At 34.6% G+C, this 18,210-nt stretch overlaps 1 protein-coding gene across 2 annotated transcripts in view; it reads left to right on the top strand.

Annotated features, from left to right (window-relative positions):
- LOC145686240 (uncharacterized) overlaps window positions 1-18,210 on the top strand; it is a 142,306-nt gene that overhangs the window by 116,428 nt on the left and 7,668 nt on the right. For both annotated transcript variants that reach the window (XM_081759331.1, XM_081759332.1), the window contains exons 6-8: window positions 3,720-3,856; window positions 9,278-9,395; window positions 13,084-13,242. In XM_081759331.1, coding sequence (XP_081615457.1) covers window positions 3,720-3,856; window positions 9,278-9,395; window positions 13,084-13,242 — 414 coding nt within the window. The remainder of the gene's footprint in view (window positions 1-3,719; window positions 3,857-9,277; window positions 9,396-13,083; window positions 13,243-18,210) is intronic.

The following is an 18,210-nucleotide window of genomic DNA, read 5'->3' as shown; positions in this document are numbered from 1 at the left end:
AAGCGAGTTTTCAAACAGTTTTTTGTCTCCTGTAAAATTGGTGAAATGTTACTTACGCGGTGTTGAATCGTCGATACTCATTTTTTTTTAACGTTTTGCATATATCGCATTTACGAAAAAGTTTCGTCTCTAACTATAGTAGGCTACACGATAAATTTAAATACGTCAGTATTACGAAGTAAAATAAATCAACTGGCGCAAGTGTTTTTTTCATTTTTTCTAATGAATTTATTAAAGGGTATAGCTCGTATACACTTCTACTCAAGGATTCGGAAAGGGGTGTTTTCAATTCATAAGTTACTCATAGTTTCCAATATCTACTTAAGTCTTTCGAACTAGGTAAAAGATCTTCAATCACTTTCTCGCAATCAGGCTTTCATGATATTTCTACGTATGAAAGAAGAAAATTCTTTCAATAAATCTTATCCAAACAAAGGCAAACGATTTTTGATTACTTTCATAATTGTGAAAATTAGTTGGATACACAAAACATTTATATATCTGAAAGAACGATAAAGATAATGGAGCATATGGATTTAATTTATGAAGCAGCTATAGTGTGCAAGCTAGACGAACTTTACACAGTTTTCCAGATTTACGAGTACATTTATATTCATCCTCTTCACTCTCATTACTTCCTCCTCTTGGGTTTCCTCTTGCTCATTTTAGTGATCATGTTACTCGCTGTCAGTCTTGTTTCTCATAATATTCTGCATTTTACATATTGCTTGATTTGTACAATGAAGAGCAAATTGAAATAGTTCCTCTCGAATTTGTTTATGTCTTCCACTTTATAATAATTAGCTAGAGTATTGAGAACAGAGTCAGATATTTCTTCTAGAGAATTGATCTTGTAAAAACGAGTAGTATCTAGCCAAGCAATACCTTTTATCAGTGTTTTATTGCAGATGAATCGATAATTTAATTGCTGAGTTGCGTATCAAAAATAATATTGAAAACATTTATTTCAAAAACACTTTTGATGGTGGATTGAAAATTCTTGCCTCATCGCAATCCGATCGTCTATTGCGACTGTGTGTTAGCAACGAGCCTACTTCGCAAATGTGGAGCAAAATCCCGCAAGGTTTGAGGAACTGACTCTATATGGAGTATTTTGAGTTGATAAACAGGAAGTAGAAAATTTTCTGTTTGAAAATTCAACTTTATTATAATTATTATTATATTTGTACGCAGATAGAAATCAATGAGATAGAAGTTAGCTAAAAATATTTTTCATGCTGGGCTGCTCTCTGAGGTTTAATGAGGCCCACTCCTACTTACGTTGAGATGGGTGCAACCTATATTTGCAAGATAGCAGCCTGGGCTAGCTTCTAGGGTAACCTTAAGTACGGAGAACACAGTGGAAGGCTTTTTTTTGGAAAGTTTGAACGTACAAACCATTAATAGGCCTATAGTATTTTTTATTCCTTGAGTACGATTATCTCTGAAATGTACCAATTTGGGAAATTCCACACCAAAGAGATGAGGAGAAGGGAAGCAATGTTACCTCTTCATGTTTCTCTTAAACCGATGGATATGATGCCATTCATAATATACATACATTTTACATGAAGTGTACAGCGTATTATGATATGGGAGGAAGTACCTAGAAATTACAATAATATTCTGCAAGGAACAGAATTTAATTAACGATAAGTACAGTATCAACAATACTCCTGTTTTCTTAAGATTATTGCTGATATTACCAGCATTAGCTGTATTTAAAAGCAATCCTCACATACTCATTACTCTTACTCTAAAATTTGAATTATTTCAACGCAAAATCGTTGGTATGGATCCAGATGTGCCTTTAAAGTTATACACAGTGAGCGAAAGGCCCCAGCCCCATTATGTTTCAAACGTGGATGTTGATGAACCTGAAATTAATTGAATAAGACCAAAGGTGAAGGAAGCAACGTTTCATGCGGGAACCCCTTCGCTCATGGTAGCCACCGGGGTGTCTTGTAGCGACTTCAGGTTACGGTCCTAGGAAACCTCATCGGTTCATGGCAGCCTCGTGAGTTATGATTTGTGTTGGGGAATTCCCTTCGCTTCAGAGCAACCTCCAGGGATGTTAGGATAGAGCCTCTTAGTCCAGTGCGACCTCCAGAGCTGTTGTGGGTAGGCGATCAGTGGTCAACTGGTACCTCCTTCCTTTGTGGTTCCCCTTTTATAGGCCCTCTTCAGGTGACTCGTTCTCTTTTGGTTCCCATTGTATCTTCCTCTTTAGTGTATCGTTTGCTTGTTTGTAAACGTTAGTACGCGTATGTGTCGTCCATAAACATATGCTCATGTTGTGATGTGGGGATCCTTACAGTATGTATTCCTGAGGAGGCGCTAGCCAACACTTTATTTCGGAGTACCCATATATGCAGCATTATTTTCATAACAGTAGTATTTGCCTCCTGATAGGGTGTGAAATTCTCCTTTGCGTTGTGGAAGTGATCATAGCAAATGCGTTTCGAGCGGCTTTTTAAGTTCATCAGTTGTGCAGCAACAAGTGCTGGCAACTTTCTGTTTGATATATCCCCAGCAATGAGTTGTCACACAACTCAAATTGGGAATTTTGAGAGGCCAGTCCAGAGATGCTGAAGAAGTGTAAAGAACCGCGGACAATACATCTGTTGGGAAACACTTCGTTGAGATATTTCCTTACAACTACCAAATAATATACCAGTGGTCTATCTTACTGAAATCCATACTCGATTAATAAACCTTCGAGCTTGCAATTCCGTCTTATAACAGTAATATTACATGGTTAATGAACCAAACAGGGATGATGCAGACATTGCATCCCAAATCATCGAATCTGGAATGTGTCGTTCCAATTCTTAAGAGAAGTGAGGATTTCCCTTACTCCACAGGTTTCTCGCGTTTGTACTCAATACTTCTCCAAAAGATACTTTTCCACACGACGTGATTGCCTGGTAACATTGAATAATTGCTCACACTGAACATTAAATATGAAAGATACAGTTACAGTGCATTTACGAAAGGTGTATCTAATGAAACTTACAACAGTTATATCACTATTTGCAATAAAACACGTAAATAGTCTCACGTAGGTAAGTGGTAATGGTACAGTTCTCCCACCCTGTAGTGTGAAAATATATTTACCTGCTTGCGTTTAAAAGGTAAGCCCTTCATTACTGAAAACCACACAGGTATGACCTGGGTTTGATTGCCGGTGAAAGAGTATTTGAAGATGTAAACGTGTTATTTGAAAATGAAAATGCAATGAAATCTTTAAGTTTTACGTCCAACGGTTATGCTGGCTAGGCTAAAGGAGACGGTGATGATGTGAATGAATGAAAATAGTGGAATGAAGAAAGTGGGAGGAAACGGGAGAACCCTGAGAAAATCCAGCACACGGTGTTTTCCCACCACAAGGGTTACTTGGCGCGAGGTGGGATCAAACCAAGGACCCCATACACTTATGATGGTTTGAGTTCTTCCTTAAATTGTAGTTCCACTTTTCGTATAGCCTTGGTGCTGAAAGGGACGCTAAACTCCAATCCAACAAAAATAACTACAGCATTAGCGTAATGCCTTATCAAGAGACATTACGAAGGATGAGGCGACAGTTGTATATATTGAGTTTGGTTGTAAACATGTTACCTTCGAAAAGTACTTTTTCACCTTTGTGTGAAACTATATTAAAGATATTTACTATAAATATAATTAAATTTAAAATGTTTACATTAATATTTTTATTACAGGGTTTCTGAATGTATATATAAAACCTGAAACTAAACTATTCAAGGAATTAAAGCCAGCATTCACAAAGGCTAAGGATCAGGGAGACAAATGGCTTCGTGGATTTATACCACTCACACCAATGGACGTTTCATTTCAGGTAAATCTGAATTGACAACATTTATGCTTACAAATGGTGTGTACATAATTGCTAAGCAGTACCTGTGTCATCAGTAGGAAATCACAAACAACAAGAGATGCAATCTACTAGTGCAGAGTTAATTTTTTTTACGTATAGGCCTACTGTGCAATTCATAAATGGATGAATTAAGGTTACAGTGGCATAAGTCACTTTTTTAAAAAGAAAGATTAGACACAGATACCAGAATAGAGAAGTCATTCTGTTAAAAGAAAATGTAAGTCAGAGCTTCATTCAACTGCAAACAGATGGCAGTAGAAGTTCTAGTGGTAAAAGAAACAACTATTTTATTTCCAAATTTATTACAATACTTTTTTGCGTTAATTCCTGGGAACACAGAAAATGCAATTGTAAATGTAATAGACAGTTGTAAATTTAATAATCCGTTTAATCTTCGAATACCCAAGGGGGTAAACATGCACCCCATGCATATGTTTTACTGTGTATTTTTTTCACAGACACCCGAGGTTGACTAGAGTTTTTTGCATTATGGGCTGGACTGTAAGGATACTTATTTCCTCAATAACAATTATATTGTAAGGTGATCTGCTTACGTATGTGGCTGAAACTACACTGGGGTACATTTATACCCCCTTGGGTATTTATGTCACCATATTTGTTTTAAGTATTTTATTGTTTGATTTTTATTCAACGAAATATAGAATAAAGAACAGGCAGTATTAGAGCCTGTTGTAATATATCGTTGCAATATTGCATTTATATTCCAATATTGCAACCTTTCCTACCGGAAAAATATTACGAAATTAATACAGTTCTAGAGCGTATAAACAAATTTTCCTTTCGCTAACCTAACCTACATCAACTTAACCTAAACTAACCTACACTAACAAAACCAACATAACCTAACAAAGCGCAACCTAACATAAACTAACATACCAGTATTATCGATGCCACAAATAAGGATGTTCGTAATTGCAAAAATTTATATTGCGGTACATTTCTTGGGAATCTGGAGTTAAAAAAATAATCATGGGTATCCTAGGGTTAAATAAATAAAGTATCTTTTCCAGCAGAATAAAAAACTGCTAGCCATTGTTGGCAACGAACAACATGCTTTTTAACGCCATAGAAATTAGTTTATTTCTATTTTGTTAAAGACTGTGCCATGAACCATCTCATTTTATTGATCTAAATCTATCAACTGATATGTGCTTCAACTTTGGACATAATTAAACAGAAATTAAAGAGTTAATAATAGTTGTGAACTGTATCTCATTAGTAGTTGTTAGTCACAAGAAAGAGCTTAGTCAGCTTAATGACGAGATCAGTACGTTTCACCTTTGTAAGTAGCGTGATTCACGTACAGCATCACTTTTTAGATTTACTACCAAATACACCTTTCTCGATTTTCTCGGAAACTACACATAAGGTTTTAAAATGATCTATATCATTTTGTTGAGTTTCATTAGAGCTATTAATTGATATATCTCATATTTGGACAATGTTTTGGAAAATGTTTAGTAATGGGGGATCAACACTAACGAAGACAAACAACGACGTGCCCTGCGGGGCTCTAACCCGCCTTCACTCGATACGCTCGCTTGGCAATACTGTCTAAATTACATGTTATTAACCTAACTTAACCAAATGTGAATGGAATATCGCAGAAAAGTCGAATCAAAATCTGGCCCTCCAAAACTAAACAATACCCATCTTTTTTTTTCGTTGAACATTTATTGTTGAGGATTTTTCAAAGTAGTTTAAGAGGATCGACATATTTCATTTTTGCTATAAAACTAAGAAAAAAGTTAACTAATTAAAATACATGGGTATGATACAAAGACATACAAGAAGTAAAAAAAAAAAACTTCTAGAATCTTGAAATCTAAACCAGATCGGGCATTTCCCTATCAAAAATATTAAGGATTAAGTATTATTTTCATTATATCTGTACGTACACATCAAAAACACTTACAAATATTATTATATAAAATGCAAGACTATAAAACTGTGCCACTGTAGTCAGAAAATGTGTTTCTATTTTTTTTTTTTTTTATCATAAGCAGCATTGCACATAACAATATTGCAACATTCATTAGGCTAGGCCGTTGCTGAAAGTAGTTCCTTCTTTCCTGTGTTGCGAATAATTTCTGAGTGTTGTTTTACATTTTCTTCGATTATTCATTTGATAGATTTTTTCTATAGCTGCAATTACGAGTTTCCGAAGGGGGCAGTGCTTTATTCATATTTCCAAGCAACTTCGACAGCTACTCGTAATCCGGGCTTTCCCGTATTATTTTATCAGGAATTGGTTTACCCAAAACTACCTCATATATTTATTCTGTCTGTCCGTGCGTCCGTGGTCCGTCCGGGAGACACAAAAATGGATCAACATCTATTTTTGCCAGGATGTAGAGGCTCAAAAGTTAGGAATAGAATTCGTTGATGGGGATGGTCCATCCAGTTGATTACAAGATATGAACAATCAAGAACCGATTCCCTATATATTCCTATGGAGGTAATTATGATATCATCCTTGCTTGATAGACAATACGCAGTGCACTTGAGATAGCATGTTACTATAATTTTTAGGATGCAAAATACTAACATATCCGTGAAGTGAAACACTAAAATGAAAGTCAATGACTTTCTATTTGACAAGTCTAAAGATTCAAATATTTTCTATTTTCAGATACTCATTCATCTTAAAGTAAGCTATACTTCATTAAACTTGAGAAGAAAATGCTATATAAAAGTCTGGACTTGGTAAAATTTAGATTGTTAAGGAGTATGTTTACCAAAATCCAAACCAAATTCTTTCACGTGGTGTCACTTCTACTTGATTTTTTTTTTAAATCCAGCAAATAAACATAAAAATATTAACTCTAACTTCGAAGTTTGTTTATTTTCCTCAATACTGCTATATTTTTTGTGAGATTTCAAAATATTTGTGGCCATTTTGCATGAAAGAAATCTCTCGAATTTCAAGTTCATTTTATACAAGAGTAAGCAGTGTAAACTAACGAATATAAATTGATTTTGTAGTATATGCTTTGTTATCTAACAAAACATAGCTCAAAATTTACCAACTGGGAGTCTATTATATTTTCTTTGTTTTAGTAAAAGAGCTCATACAACAAATACACGTTACTGAATTGAATTATTTTGACCTACTGTTATCAAATCAGATTCACTGTATCAGGTAATTTGCTCCTGATTGTTCTGGAAAGATCAACGATCTTCAGAGTGATTTAATTTTTCCGGAAAGCTTTTAGAACAGTCAGAAAGTATCCAGATTTTACTAAGTATATTTCGAAAGTGTTCAAATTATAACTAACTAACTAACTAACTAACTAACTAACTAACTAACTAACTAACTCTATGGTCTATGGAACCCGGAGGTTCAATGCCGCGTTCACAAAAGCTCTCCACTGACTTCTATCCTTAGCTAACTGCATCCAGTTTCTACTTTGTATTCCAATCTCTGCGAGATCCATCTTAATGTTGTCCTCCCATCTGCGCCTAGGTCTTCCTAATGGTCGTTTTCCGATTGGTCTTCCAGTCAACACTTTGAAAGCGTTTCTACTTTCTTCCATTCTAGCTACATGACCCGCCCACCTAAGCCTCCTAGACTTGACGACCTAACAATGTTGGGTGAACCATATAAATTATGTAGTTCCTCGTTATGAAGTTTCCGCCATTCCCCATTCCCGTTCCTCTTGGGTCCGAATATTCGTCTCAGGATCTTGTTCTCAAATACTTTCAGTCTATGTTCATCCCTCAGAGTAAGTGACCATGTTTCGCAGCCATACAGAACAACAGGCATGATTATCGTTTTATATATTTTAAGCTTCAAATTCCTCGACAGAATTCGCGATGACAAGAGATTTTGAACCGAGTAACACGAATTCCCTGCTTTTAGTCGACATAGATTGTTTTTTCAGTTTTACAACATTCTTAAATTTTTCTCATTGGGTGCTTAATCACTTCTTAATTTCTCCAAATCATGTTACGAAACGCTAAATATTATCAAAATCTAATTACTTTGCATAATTATTATATAGATAGCAAGTCATTTACTGAAGAAGCATGAATAAAGAGCGGAGTTATTCTATAGCCATATTTAAAGAAACCATGTAAGCAGTTTTCTTGTACGAACAAGAAAATGAAACATAAGCTGCACTGAAAATTGACAATGAAAAAATTCCCAGCAGAGTTTATTTGATTATAATCCCTAGAGACCATTGACATTCGAGTTACTTATCCTTAAATTTGAGTATGATCTTAAAGAAATAAAGAAATTACACGAAATTGCGATAGATGAAATCTGATGTTGACCAAACTGGGAATGATGGTAGACGTTAACGAGTTCTGTGTACGTTCTAGCATAGTATGAAGTATCATGCTACACAGATCTTTAGTTTACAAGTTATTGGCATTCGAAGTTGTTGTGTTTGACTCAGTAAAACCAAGAAATGATGCAACTACTCCGATCTTAACCAACTTTGGCGTGTCGGTAGACTTTTATGACATAGTTGTGCTGATCTTTGGTTCTCGAATAATTTGTCATCGAAATTTGGATTTGGATTTAAATCCAAACCCCAAGCTTGATAACCAATACCACAAGTACCAAATGCTTCCACACTGCAGTATTTCACACTTATTAAGTTTCTTAAGATCTACCAACATTTCAAATTTGGTCAAGTTGAGACCTTAGTTCTGGAGTTATTGCCAACCAAGCCTTGGGGTTGGACTTAACAAACCTATTAGAGAAAGTAAGTGTAGTGCATTATTAAAACTAAGATTTGCTAAAATCAGTGAAGGAAGACTTTTTTCCCACTATACGGAAATTTAATCTGATTATATGTCTGATGAATTTAATGACATATTTTCGCAACTGTAATAATATTATTTATTAATAGTGATTTGTTTTAGTCAGATTTTACCTTTGTTTAAGACAACGAAGTTCTAAAGCTAGAATAAGAGGCATTTAGACAGAAATGCAATAGTTTGGTTTTTAAATCAAACTATTTTGTAAAGTCAATCGATTTTAATTTGTTGCAAATGTCTTATAATGAAATTTATGAAACCGTATTTAAGTACCTGCTAAGATATGAAACATGAGAAGACATTTTACATTTCTAATCTTGTAGTTATTCAGAAAAAAGAAATACCTGAACTACACCAATTTTAAAGGTTAACGTATGGCTGTTGTACATATATCATAAACTTCATTCCTTGAAGGCTGATAGCCCCTCCCAATATTTTCTTGTCATCATATATGTGTTAGAATTCTTATTAGTTTTTTTATAGACAATATCTGACAACGAAGTACATATCTGAATGGATCCTTTAAAGTTATACAGAAATCGGCACATACCACTGGCTTTACTAATTGAATACATTCCTTGCACTTTCCAGATAATTATAGAGGCTGTTAGAGGACCAAGTTATGTAAGTGATGCAGCAATTGATGACGTGAAGTTGGCTCATGGTGCAGAATGTATTCCACCAACAACCGAAACCCCTATTGGAACTAGTAAGTTCAAAATTTTATTGTATTGTTCCATCATCAATTCTATAGAGTACTAAACTATGATTGCGAAAGTAAGAAATTAAATTAAGAAATTCTCTGAAAGTAGCATATATACCTAACATAGTACAATAAAACATGTTGGTTAAAACACGCATAAGTTAAAATTTTTGTTTCAATTCAGAATACCGTAATATATGGAATTCTGTTTCAGGACTGGAATTCTGTGTTGTGGATTTTGTTTGGATGTATTTGAGTTGATTATTCCTTTCAGCAGGGAGAACATATTAGACGTAAACCTACAGCTTAATGTGACATCCAAACCAGATGAGCTCCTAGCAGAAATCTAACCCGTATCTCCCACGCCAAAGGCTCGTAAGCTATCCTTATAGCCACAAGGGAGCTTTTTGCCTTGTGGAAATCTTCGTAAAACCATACCCTATTTTCTCATAATTTGACAAAAAAAAAAAAAAAAAAAAAAGTAAATTGCCGAATGGCTTTTTTTAAAAATGAAAGATCTAGTAATAACAATATTTCTCCTAGAGTCTTCTATTCGTCTAGGAATAAGCAAGGTGGTTTTATAAGAAGAAATATCCTTCGTAAAGTCTGAATATTAATGGAAAACGACAAGTAAGAGGAAAGCTTAAAAAATAAAAAATATTAATTGACTTCAAGAAAATCGCTAAAAGCATAAAATAATTAAAGCGCGAACAAGTAGATAGTATTCCATTGCTATTATCTATTTCAATTTTTGAAGTCTGTGGTAAGCCAAACAAATAATTCACCTTGAAATTATCACCCAAACTGATTTTACTGTCTGTGATTTGGCTTACAACAGACTTCAAAATATATAGATAATAGCAATTAATTATTTTGTTTTTTTAGCGCTTTTATTATTTTCTACCACGAAGAGCTTTTATTGGAATAGTTAATTTCCAGTGGCGGATCTAGAAGCTAAAATCTGGTGGAAGGGCAGCCAGAACTCAGACTATAATAGGCATATAATGAGTTTACTATAAACTTTCAAATATATATAAAAACAAATTATTTTTGTCACTCAAAACCTAGGGGAGCTATTTCCCCCGGCCTCGGGCTAGATCCACCACTGTTAATTTTTTAAAAGAAAAAATTCTTATTATCTGCTTTTTACTATATTTTTGAAGTCAGTTATATTTCTTTAAGTTTGTTTAATTTTTCCACTTTTTCGTTACCCCAGTAATTTAGTTAGATACCTGGACTAAAAGTAGGACACAAACTTCCTTTAAAATTGGCCGTTCAATATGAAACATTCATCTAAGGTATATATTTTAAAATAAGTCTACATGTTACAGAGTTATACATGAACACATACACGGTATTAACATAATCAGCTGTTGATTAGTTTCATAGTCCAGATCCAAAGACAATAACCAGTTCCTGAGAAAATTTATAAGGAACCTACGAGAACATTGTCTTTGAAACCAGAAAGAAGAATCAAAATCGTTAAGTCTATATTGATGTTATTACTATATTAATACTGTCAGTCGATGAGGAGTTTCATGGTCTAGCTTCGAAGATTGTTGTTAGATTCCAATGAAATTTACATGGAATATATATATGCGTGGTGTGTGTGTGTGTGTGTGTGTGTGTGTGTGTGTATGTATGTATAATTGGGTCGAATTGAAAATCTCCTCCTTCTTTTGAAGTTGGTTTAAAAAAATGGATGAGAAGGTAATTGGGAACTGCGAAGTGAAGGTTACACTGTTCCTTAGGCGGTAAGAAAGGTTACCATAATGGTGTGAAAATAATTCTGGTAAGCGACTGAAAGGGAGATAATGATAGTTCAATTTCTGATTATAGAGCTATAATGATAAGTCTTAAGGAAATAAACACAAACAAGAGAATTCAAACAACAGAAGTAGAGAAAAAAATATAAGAAAACAGAAGAAATAATAGACAGAGGGAAGAGGATTCTGTTTGTAATTATAATTGGAGATTTTAATGCTGTTGTGGGGAAAGGACATGGAAGTCGTGTAGTAAGCAATAGAAATACCACGTTTTGTAATAATAATTTGAACAATAGAAGAAGCAGAGGAAAAGAGATGGTAACTTTTTTCTGACACTCACCCATCGTTAATCCAGTACAAAACAAGAAGGAAAGTGAAGATTCTGAATACAGCAGTTCAAAATACGCGAAGATTCTATCCGTGTAGGACCCAGTGTTGACTGAAATTGACATATAACTGAAAAATGCAACAAGAAGAACAGTATGGAACAAGAAATCTGACAATAAAAAGTTAAAAATGAAATAAGTAAGAAATGAACTTATACAATATCGAAGGAAAATACTCAAACATGTGGCAATAACTGGTGGTAGAAGCATGATAACTTGGTATTCGTCATTCTGCAGAGGTAGTAGGGTGTTGCAAACAGGAAACGACTATGAAACAATGAGTTGCGGAAGACCTGCTCTAGAAAGCGGGGGTAAAGAATGGCTTGAAAGAGAATAACAGAAAGTAAAGCAAGAAATATTATGGTGAAATAGAATAATAAATTATGAGGGAAAAAGGCAGAGCAAGAGAAGAATTCCACAAAGAAAAATATGAAAATACAAAAGAATGGGAAATATGAGTTAATACATAGAGAGGCGATATGTATGCTCAAGGATTGTAGCGTGAAAGTTACTATTTACCTTTCAAACAAAAGCTTATTGTCTGAAAAGAGTAATCTTTTTCTATTTTGTACTTTCGGCTTGATTACGTATTTTAAATATCATTACCCTATATGTGCGATGAATTCACCAGCTTTAAATAATGAAGGTGTAGCAAAGCTGATGACATGGCAACTGTTTTCAACACACTGGAACTTTCTAGAAAGACGGTAGTGTGAAGTAACTGTGTATTAAATGTGAAGTGACCATGAGACAATTGTGTAAACTCCTAACTTATTTCGCTAATCTCTATTATTTTATTAAATTACATTATTAACGAAAGAATCATGAACTTTTGAAAATTCAACGGAAGAAAACTTTGATCAAGATTGTACATTCTTAGACACCTGTTGTAAACACATATTTGTTAATAAACTCGACTAGCTTCCTCATTACCTTTCCGCATACCTTCAAGCATAGCCTGATACTTCCCGATTCATTTGACTCTTAGGTCATCATTCTTCAGCCGAACAAAACCACGAGGGACACAACAACAAGGGGTATTCGACACACGATTAGGATAGGTGCAGGATTGACGAGAGAAGCGGATCGCACCGTTGGAGAATAACCAGCTCCATAAGTCAAGAGTACTATTCTCTTGGTTTATCGCCGCAGACACTTTTGAGCTCGTCAGCAGACTAGTGGAATGAAGGTGTAGGAGAACATCATCGTAGCAGGTTAAATGTATCAACTTGGTTTTATCAATGTTATTACTTCGAATTTCTCCCCCAAATTAGTCAGAACGACTTTGCACATAACTTTGGGGTAGGTGGTTGGGAGAATGTCTGCCAAATTAATGCTTATGTCAAATGATTTACTACACGAACCTCCAATTACCTGTAATGTTAAGCTTTATATTTAACCACAATTTATGTTATTGTTCGGAAGGCATTGGGATTGGACCAGATTCCTTCAAGTACAGGCCAATTACGACATTTTGTTGTAGATATGATGTTTTTTTTGTATTGTTCACTATAATTAATTATTTAATATTAAATATTTCAGGCGATCAGTTAGAAGAAACCAGAAGTTGTAAGAACAGATGTGGTTATACGTCTGAAACAACATCAGAAGATGAAGTCCCCATTGTATTTTGTGATTGTACGCCTGATTGTGTGGATAATCATACGTGCTGCTTGGATTATTACGAAGAATGTGTCATAGGCAAGTCTAGCTATTATTTTTTTTTCAAAGATTTCAAGGAAATTTTGAAGTCATTATCAACATCAAAAATATAAGATATATATAAAGTTGGTCGTTATTTTGTAGGTGTAAGAGGGTCATAAATATGGTTCCATATTAATTGACTAAGATGGACAAGTGATTAAAATGAATGTAGATCTTCATATCTAATTTTCGAGCAAATAGGGGAAATAAATTTTTATGGCGCTGAAACGTTGGCAATCATGAATTTCTGGGTGTTGTCGCATTTTCTTCATTAATTTTATTCTTGAATTAATAATAATAGCGACATTTTATTTTGGATTAATAATAAATAGTAATTCATTTCTATTATACATTACATTGTCTTATCTTAATGCAGATTTGACGTTGCTGTTAGTGCAAATTGTTATTTTGCTCTTTGCGTAGGACCTTCATGCAGTTTGTATTTTGGTGATTAATGGTTCTATGACATGGCTAAATTTGAAGTAGTCATTGGTTATTATGTTTTCTGCTTATTCTGATAATTTTAATGATGTATATTTTAATTACATTTATGTTTTTATTAAATAGTTTTGTAGCTGATTTCGGTTTATCTCCAAGTGCTATGATAATGTTCTATATTTACGTACTTATCAACTTTCCATTTTCGCTATGTGGTTTTGAATACATATTTACACAGTGTATTCAATAAGTTCCGGAACTACCTCGAAATAATATTGACAAAGAAACTCGTATCACAGTTAAGCATGCAATATTTAAGGTAATGAATATTAATTATTTTTCTGAAATTTCCTTGACATCATCAACAGATGAGATATCATGTATAATTAGTTATATATCTTCAATGAGATCTTAATCCGTAATGAGAGATGGCAGTAGCTATAAGTTATTGTGCAAGTAACATATACTGTAGGTAAATATCCGTATCATATATTTGTATTTAAATTACGTTTCTTTGAAACCTTCTCAGCATATTATATCCATAAATAAGGTATTGTTTCGATTAATGGTCATAATTTCAACAGAGAACAATGAGATTTGTGGTTGGTTGGTCGTCGATTAGCAGTCATCGACAAGCCAGCGAGCGGAAGAACCTTGATATATTTCCAACAGAAAACCATCATACTGCTAAAACTTAAGTATTTGTACTGTTGGACTTAGTTTCGCCAGTGTATTTGTTCTAATCAGAGTGTATATTGACAAAAAAGTGATCCAATGAACTTTGGATCTATCTAATGAAATTTTCGAATTCTGCTATTGCCTCAAGAACTTCATGAACCTTCCAAATGAGTACCAATTTTAATGTTCAATTACCGATGTTGATGAGGACTTGTACAAAGTGATCCCCAGTCCAACTATTTAATTAATTATTTTTCCATTCTGATTTAATTAGAAATTGGTGACAATTATGTATTAGAATCTTTTTTTCCAAGTTCTCTTGCTTTGAGAGGCACATTTTCATTTTCGATTTCACACACATTCGAATGTTCAATCCTACCCTATTCGTCATATTTACTAAAACCTTTAACAATTAGCCTTATTTTATGTTTGAAATTATTTAAACAGTGATCATATTTGTCAGTTGGTCCTTAGACGATCGTCAGGGTGCTAATTACACAAAAGGCAGCTGCAATTACGCGTCGCAATATAGGCTGTGTAAGAATACTATCAACACATAAATCCCTGCCTACGCAGTACACTCATTGGATTGGTCACATGTCCTGAAACGCTCTAGGAAAGTGTACAAAAGAATCCTGTTCACTTTCGCCTGAACTGATGTAACACCCTCAAAACACTCCACCTTGATAGCATGTTTGAGCTTAGGAAAAGGTGTGAAGTCCCCTGGGGCCAAATTACGCCAATATAGCGATCGGTTCCGCGAGTATGTGCTATCGGAAGAGATGTATGTAGAAAAGTAACGTGGTAATAAATGTTTCTGACATTGTTAAATATTTTATTTCTAACTAGCCCTGCAACTTATTCAATGTACTGTGTATGTCAGTTTTCTTTACACTATATTTCCCTTTTTTCATTACTAACTAACATGGATCACATTCCATTTAATTGCATTATTACTATGTCGCTTTAATTTTGTTTGGTTAATTTGAACAAAGTAAATTCTTTGAGATCTGCAGGCAAATCATTTTAATTCTTTTCTAATCTATATTATAAAATCTATATTATAAAAGTGAAAGTGACTATGTTTGTGACTCTTAATCTCTTGAACCGCCCGACCGATCTCGGTCAAATTTTTGACATGGATGCAGCTCTGGCCTGGGAGTGTTTTTAGCTATTCACTTTGATGGTAGAACTTAGGGGTTGGGGAGGAGGCGGTAAAAGAAAAAATAAATAAAACTTAATAACTCTTGAACCACCAAACTGATCTCGATCAAATTTTCAATATAGATGAGATTCGGGACTGGGAAGGATTTTATCATTTCACTTTGACGGAACAACATAGGGAAGGAGGGGAGATATATAAAAATCATTATAAATTAAAATAAAAGTGGCTAGGTTTGTGACTTAATAAACTCTCGAACCACCCGATAATAGAACTTAGGGGATGGGGAGGGGAGGAGGGGAAATATATGAAAATGAATAAAATTTAATAACCCTTGAACCATCCGACCGATCTCGGTCAAATTTTGAACATAGATGACATTCGGGCTTGGAAAGTTTTTTCTTTTTTTTTTTTAATATTTTTGCTTTGACGCTAGAACCTAGGAGAGGGGGAGGGGAAGGAGAGATTAAGATATAAAAATAAAAAGAACTTAACTCTTGAACCACCCAACCGATCTCGATCAAATTTTCAACATAGATGACATTCGGGCCTGGGATAATTTTTATCATTTAACTTTAACGGTGCAACGTAGGGGAGGAGAAGGAGGAGATATATGTAAAAAATAAAATTGAAAGTGACTGTGTTTGTGACTTCATCACTCTTGAACCACCCGACCGATCTCGATTAAATTTTCAACATAGATACGGTTCGGGCCGGGATTTTATTTATCTGTTCACTTTGATGATAGAACTTAGGTGAGGGGCAGAGTTAAAAAATAAAACTTAATAACTCTTGAACCAAACGATTAATCTTGATGACATTTTTAATATAGATAAGGTTCGGGCCTGAGATGGTTTTTATCGTTTCACTTTAACGGTAGAATTTAGGGGAGGGGGAGGGAAGAAGAAGATATATAAAAGTAAATAAAACTTTATAACTCTTAAACCACCGGACCGAACTCGATCAAATTTTCTACCTGGATGAAATTCGAATCTAAAATGGTTTCTGTCATATCACTTTGATGGTGGGACTTAAGGGAGAGGGAAAACATTTGAAAATGGTCGAAAATGACTGATATTAGTGTAGAATCTATATATTTTGGTGTCGCTAAGATGAACAGTGACACTTCTGATGCCGTTTAATTCCAAATTCAGCCCAGCAACTTGGAAGAGGGGTAGGGGGAGATATATAAAATGATCGAAATGATCAATATCAGTGTCGAATTCATAGTTTTCGGAGTCGCTGAGATGAACAATGATACTTCCGATGCCGTGTCCCGCAACAATGGGAAGGGAGAGGGATATATAAAAATCACCGAAAATGACCAGCATCAAAGAGCGTTTTATTAATAGTAAAAAGTAACTGACTAACGGATCATACTGACTAACGGGATGTTTTCGTCATTTTTCTTAATTTAACTCAGCGAAGCGGGTAATTGATGCTAGTCTATATTATAAAATTGAAAGTGACTATGTTTGTGACTCTTAATCTCTTGAACCGCCCGACCGATCTCAATCAAGTTTTTGACGTAGATGTGGTTCTGGCCTAGAAGTGTTTATAACTATTTATTTTGACGGTAGAACTTAGGGGAGGGTGAGGAGGGGAAATTATAAAAAAATAGATAAAACTTAAGAACTCGTGAACCGTACTACCAATCTTGATCAAACTTTCAACATAAATAAGGTTCGGGCCTTAGATGTTTTTTATCATTTCACTTTGATGGAGCAACGAAGGGGAAGGGGAGGAGAGGAAGATATACAAAAATCAATATATATATAAATAAAAGTGACTATGTTCGTGAGTTAATAACTCTTGAACCACCCGATCGATCTAAAGCAAAATTTCAATATAGATGAGGTTCGAACCTGCAATTTTTTTAATCATTTCTCTCTCACAGTAGATCTTCAGGGGGAGGGGAGAAGAAGAAATGTATAAAAAGGAATAAAACTTAATAACTCTTAAACTATCCGACCGATCTCGATCAAACTTTCAACATATATAAGGTTCGAGTCTGGGATGTTTTCGTCATTTCACTTTTACGGTGGACCGTCGGGGTGGGAGAGGGGGAGATATATGTTAAAAAATAAAAATAAAAATGACTGTCTTTGTGACTTCCTCACACTTAAACCACCCGATCGATCTTAAGCAAATTTTCAACATAGATGACGTTCGGATCTAGAGTGGTTTTTATCGTATCACTTTGACGATAGAAATTAGGGCACGGGAGGGATGAGTTAAAAAAGAAATAAAACTTAATAACTCTTGAGCCAAAGGACCAATCTCGATAACATTTTTAACATAGATGAGGTTCGGGCCAAAGATGTTTTTTTATCATTTCACTTCGATGGTAGAACTTAGGGGAGGTGGATAGGAGGGATATATATATATAACTCTTGAACCATCTAACTGATCTCGATCAAATTTACAACCTAGATTAAGGTTAAACCTGAGATGGTTTTTATCATATCACTTTGACGGTGTAACTTAAGGTGGGGGAGGGGAGAGACATTTACAAATGATCGGAAATGACCGATTAGTTTCGAATATATAGTTTTCGGGGTCGCTAAGATGAACAGTGGCACTTCTGATACCGTTTTAATCCAAATTCAGCCCCGCAACTTGGCGGAAGGGGAAGGGGAGATATAAAAATGATCGAAATGACCAATTTCGATATTGATCAGTGTCGA

This window comes from Thermobia domestica, chromosome 5, assembly GCF_964235325.1.
Source record: "Thermobia domestica chromosome 5, izTheDome1.hap1.1, whole genome shotgun sequence".
NCBI classification, from domain to species: Eukaryota; Metazoa; Arthropoda; class Insecta; order Zygentoma; family Lepismatidae; genus Thermobia; species Thermobia domestica.
The sequence above is the reverse complement of the archived record's forward strand: the minus strand, read 5'-3'. Positions and strand labels throughout refer to the sequence as shown.